The sequence below is a fragment of the Piliocolobus tephrosceles genome, chromosome 19 (assembly GCF_002776525.5).
Source record: "Piliocolobus tephrosceles isolate RC106 chromosome 19, ASM277652v3, whole genome shotgun sequence".
NCBI lineage: Eukaryota > Metazoa > Chordata > Mammalia > Primates > Cercopithecidae > Piliocolobus > Piliocolobus tephrosceles.
The window spans coordinates 25880908-25886907 of record NC_045452.1 but is presented as its reverse complement, the minus strand read 5'-3'; the positions used below and the strand labels follow the sequence as shown (position 1 = coordinate 25886907).

Here is a 6000-nt window from a genome sequence, read left to right as displayed (position 1 = left end):
AATAATAATAATAATAATAATAATAATAATAATAATAATAATATGTCGGCACCGGGCACGGCGGCTCATTCCTATAATCCCAGTACTTTGGGAGGCTGAGGCAGGCGGATCACGAGGTCAGGAGTTTGAGACCAGCCTGACCAACATGGTAAAACCCCATCTCTACTAAAAACACAAAAATTAGCTGGACATGGTGGTAGGCACCTGTAATCCCAGCTCCTTGGGAGGTTGAGGCCGGAAAATCATTTGAACCCAGGAGGCGGAGCTTGCAGTGGGCTGAGATGGCGCCATTGCACTCCAGCCTAGGCAACAGGGTGAGACTCCGTCTCAAAAATAAAATAATAATAATAATATGTAAACAAAACAAAAGGAAGAGCAGGAAGCACATGTCAAACCTGCAGGGAACAGACAACAGCATGTTTATCCATGTTCTCTCTGGGCAGGATTGCGGGTCATCTTCATAGAGTTTTTGCTTTGATATATTTTCTCATTTTCCTACAACTATCTCAATAAATGTTCTACACCTGCTACATGATAAGTTCTGTGGTAGGTGCTAATTCCACCACGGTGAAAGAGGAACGTCTATTATTGCCAGAAGCTAATAACAGGTACATGGTTTCCAAGGTGAGACGTGAGCCCTTCTAGCTTTGGCACCACGACGGGCAAGGACAGACCTTCGCTCTGTGGCCCGATGCTGTGCATGCTGAATCCGCGGACGCTGGTTGGTCCCCCGAGGTAAAACCTAGGACAAAACGGCACGGGTCAGAGGAAAGTCATGAGGTGAGAAACGACATGACATACGGAACACACAGCGCAGGAGGCACGCGTCTGACTCACATGTGGTACTGGATTATTGACAGCATTTTCACAGGCAAAACCTTTGAGAAAGACCAGGAGGGTGTACACTACAGGAGAATTTCATAAAAATCTCAACCCCTAAGGAGACGCTGCAAACTTTGGAGATGTAGGTGAGACACAAGACACAAAGAAAGACACTAGGAGAGAGGGGCAGGGCAAACAGTCCGTCACAAAGGAACCATCGCTATCTGTGCGGATTCATGGCGCAGTTCCTTTTCACGGCGGGCCTCCTACTGGCTCTCAGTGTGATACTAAGCGAAGAAGAGCAGGATACAAATTATTTAATAGTATAATCCCAATTATTACAAAAAGGGGGGCTATAATACTAGAAACAGACCAAAAAATAATTCTTGTTAGGTTTATAATTTTTAAATATGAGCTCCTCTTGTTCCCTAAAGAACCAGATTATCACACTCTGACCAACCATATCTGAATAATATGAAAAGCATGAATTAAAAATTAATTACACAAAAACCCACTCACTTTCTGAAAAATTGAACAGCATATTAGAACCCGATTTTAGATCATGATAATTACTAAAAAACGAATTTAAATGACAATAGAAATTCTGTGTAATCTTTCCAGCCAAGAGGCAGCCAAGGACACAACCCCAGCGGGTGCCCTCAGAGCCCTCTGACCCTTGAGGCCGCGGGAGGCTAAGAACACCCTGCAGGTCTGAAACTGCACAAAGGGAACAGAGCTTGGCTTTTTCTGGTTTTCCTACCACATAAAAGCCTTTATGAATTTTTTTCATTTTAATTTGAGTTTTAAAACCTATAAATGTGTTTTTACTACTTGGGATTTATAAGCAAGGCTTTTCTGAATACCCCATCAATATGAATTGCAAAAACCAACAGCAAGCTTCATTTTTAAAGAAATGATAAATCAGGCCAGGCACGGTGGGTCGCGCCTGTAATCCCAGCATTTTGGGAGGCTGAGGTAGGCAGATCACCTGAGGTCAGGGGTTAGAGACCAGCCTAGCCAATATGGTAAAACCTCGTCTCTACTAAAAATACAAAAATTAGCTGGGCATGGCGCCGAGTGCCAGTAGTTCCAGCTACTTGGGAGGCTGGGGCAGGAGAATAGCTTGAACCCGGGAGGCGGAGGTTGTAGTAAGTCGAGATCGTGCCACTGCACTCCAGCCTGGGTGACAGAGCAAGACTCTGTCTCAAAAAAAATACATAAATAAAATAAAAAAGAAACGATAAATCACACATTTGAATTCAAATGATCCACGATGCACATAACATAACGAGTGAAACGGTTCTGCCTGTTGCATCCCGGGCTCCAGGGTGCCCCAGGCTCCAGGGTGCCCACCGTCACTGTTTTGGTGGCTGGCTTCCCAGGCCCTTGGTACTACACCTGCATGCACACTGGAAAGGGATCCACTAAACATATTCATGGGCAAAATTTTAACTTATGAAAAAATATCTCCTTATTTTTAATAACTGCATAGATCTGGAATGGTTGTGCTAGAATTTCATCATTTCCCTACTGCGGAACTTAAATAAGGCAGTTTCAAATTCTTTGCTACTTATCAGCAACACTACAGCAGACATCCTTCTACACGTAAATCTTTACACACTTAGAAAAGTACTTTTGTCAATTAGATTCATGGAGTTTTGTGAAACTGTTAGGATCCAGAGTTTATAAATCTAAAATTGTTCTACTTCCAAACCACCATCCAAAAAGGCTGTACCAGTACATTTTAACTAATGCAGGGTTGAAAAAAAAGTTTTTCACCCTAGAGGACAACGATTAGTATTTCGAAGCAAGGAGTACAAGTTCATACCCTGCTGGCAGGGGTATAAATTGCTGTAAGCTTCCTAAAAGCAGCACCCAGCAATACTATGAGTTCTACTTTGAGAGAGTAATTCCACAGAAAATAAGATAAACAACAAATTATCTTAAAAGCTATTATTCAGTATTATTTATAAAAATCACAAATTACAAACAAATGAAATACCAAAAAAATACACGGTAGGCTAAAAAGTTATGGTATATGCAAATAATAAAACATATGCCACTACAATGCTGCTTATAAAGAATTTCTCATCACTTGGTGAGTGATTTCTCTAATTTCTTTAAGTGTTTCCCCATTTTTGCATTTCTGCAATGAGTATGGACTGTGTTCCTTCATAATCAAAAGGGAACAATACATTTTTTAATATAAAAGTAACTTCCCCAACAAAAGCAAAAAATATTAAGTATGAGGTATACCTAATACTTTGAAATTAGCTTAAATATAAATACTAAAGTAAAATTTGAAATACTATGCTCTCCTAAATAAACTTCTCTAAAATATCTTATAAAAAACAACCGAAAAGATCCAAAGGAAAATATGTGCAAATTATCCATTCACTGGTTAGTACTCACCTATCAGCAATACTTGATGGCTTATCACCAATGGGCACCAACATTCCACCCCAGAGAGACGCCGAAAAAACCTGTTCAAATAGAGACAAATGGCTGTTTTCTCCCAGCATTCCTTTCACTCCAGGGAACATCAGCAACTAGCAAACTGGCCACACACTGAACGCCTGTGGCGTGCACAGCTTCGTGACAGGGTGCAGGGGCCGCAGGAGAACACCTGGCTTGTTCTGTTGCAGAGCTACACTTCGAAGGGCCATGTGGATTCTATCGAAACATGTAATTCCAAAGTCCAAATCAAGACACACCAAAGGTGAGCAGGGCCTGGCTTCCATTCGGACACAGGGCAGGCCCCTGCTCTGCGACAGGAAGTGATGCCCAGAAGCATGAGCCAAGGCCTCACAGAGGACAGAGCCAGGCCCCCTGCACCTGCTCAGGCCTCTTTGCTGTGGCCTCAAAATGTGAAAGGATTCAAGGCACACAGCATTTTAGGCTGAAAGAAGGTACTGGCAGCAAGACTTCCCCAATGCAGAGACGTGCTCCCAACCCCACTCTCAGGGACAGAGCCCTGTCTCTCACAGGGCAGGAGGCAGTAGCCAGTCTTGGCTTAGTGAGTCCATCTTCACGCCACAAAACCTTCTCAACAATGTCCTCCACCAGGTGGAGGCTCTCCTGCTCCCCTGCACCCTATGTTTTCAGGTGGCTAGCCGAGCCTCATGTGCTGTCTGCATTGCAAATGCCTACGTCCCTCCAAGCTGCTCAGAAATGGCTTTCTCAGAAGCTTCTGTAGGAAGGACAAGCTTCTGTCCCCACAGCAGCTGGCATTTTCTTCTCAGCCCGGTGTTGGGACTCTGCTCAGAAGGCTCTAGGGCTTCCCCCTCATGTAGAGTGGAAGCAAGAGCCCACACCCGGCCTCCAAGGCCCTCCTGCTACTACTGCTCTTGGAATTCGTGCTCCCGCCCCAGGTGTCCCACTGTCCCACACTTGCTCCCTCACCGTGCTCTGGGCTGTGCTCAGGGGTTGCCTTACTAGCCACCCTCCCTGACCATCCTAACTAGATGGCATCCCCTTCTGGTCACTTTCTAACACTTAATTCTGCCTTATTTTTCTTCACAACGCTTGTCACCACCTTCTCAATGATATACAAAGTTATTAGCTTATAGGTTTCCCTGCTCAAGAATGGAAATTCCTTGAGAGCAGGAATTGGGTTTTGTTCACTGATACATTCTTAGTGTCTGGGCAGTGCCTGGTAGCCAGCATACATGTGTTGGATGGGTGGATGGATGGGTGGGTGGGTGGATGGATGGGTGGGTGGGTAGGTGGGTGAATGGATGGATGGATGGATGGATGGATGAATGGATGGATAGATGGACGGATGAGTGGATAGATGGACGGATGAGTGGATGGATGGATGGATGGATGGATGGATGGATGGATGGATGGATGGATGGATGGATAGGTGAGTGGGTGAGTGGATGGATGGATAGATGGACGGACGGATGGATGGATGGAAGGGTGAATGGATGGGTGGGTGGATGGATGGATGGATGGATGGAGGAATGGATAGATGGACGGATGAGTGGATGGGTGGATAGATGGATGGATGGATGGATGGATGGATGGATGGATGGATGGATGGATAAATGGGTGGGTGGGTGGGTGGGTGGATGGATAGATGCATGGATGGATGGATGGATAGGTGGGTCGGTGAGTGGATGGATGGATGGATGGATAGATGGATGGATGGATAGGTGTGTGTGTGGGTGGGTAGGTGGACGGATGGATAAATGGGTGGGTGGATGGGTGGATGGATGGTTGGATGGATGGGTGGATAGGTGGGTGGGTGGGTGGATAGATGGATAGATGGATGGATGGATGGATAGGTGTGTGTGTGGGTGGGTGGGTGGACGGATGGATAAATGGGTGGGTGGGTGGATGGATGGCTAAACTGGAAACATCAAAGGTTAAGCAACACCACTCAGGCTTCCACTCTGTGCTTTAGATATTCAGGAGCTAAGATTCTGTGGTAAGATCCCCAAAGTAAGGGCTGACAGTGCAGGTGCCAGCATCCATTAGATACTCACCGAATCAAATATGAGTTGCTTGTTCAACTGAAGTTCAAAATCTTCTTTGATGAAGCTCACATCCCCGCCAGTGTAGCCTGCCAGTTCCTGCAGGGAAAGAGCGCTCAGGTCGAAGGCAGCAAACAGACTTATTACAGGAGCTACAGAGTCATGTTTTTGCATCTGGATTTAATTTTGCTGTTTTGTATTTTTTTAAAAGGCAACAGAAAGTTCTGTGCCCTAGAAGCCACATCCTAATTGTTGCGGACAGCAACAGTGGATGGACTGGGATGGAGGATCAGCAGATCCCAGCGGTGCCGAGGCCGCCCCCTGGCTATGTGCGGGGCGCACTGGCAACCCAAGTGTCTGAACACAGAGCTCAGCACGGGCGGCTTGGCTCGTTGGCTTCATCAGCGTTTGGGGAAAAACTCAGCTGACCTTTCACAATGCGAGCTATTTTGTATAAAAACCTGATTTTTAGCTGCTCCTCTGAAACTGAAGGTCAGGCACCCCTGGGCTTTTGCCCTGCTTGACAACACCTAACCACCACTGGCCAGAGCGAGGGTAGCTGCTCGGGGAAGCCTCGAGGTTCAGTGCGGCCCCTACTGCCCTCACTCTCAAGCCACCAAGGTGGGCTCTTCACTGTGCCTGCACCTTGTAGGTACCTTATGGTAAAGAACTACGCCCCGGCCTCCAACAAGAGGGCAAC

General features: G+C 46.0%; 1 protein-coding gene across 1 annotated transcript in view; it reads right to left on the bottom strand.

Annotated features, from left to right (window-relative positions):
* The window catches only part of SAMM50 (SAMM50 sorting and assembly machinery component), a 43528-nt gene that overhangs the window by 12378 nt on the left and 25150 nt on the right, over window positions 1-6000 (bottom strand). The window contains exons 10-12 of the mRNA XM_026447971.1: window positions 5313-5399; window positions 3235-3305; window positions 675-742 (exon numbers count right to left, since the gene is read on the bottom strand). Coding sequence (XP_026303756.1) covers window positions 675-742; window positions 3235-3305; window positions 5313-5399 — 226 coding nt within the window. The remainder of the gene's footprint in view (window positions 1-674; window positions 743-3234; window positions 3306-5312; window positions 5400-6000) is intronic.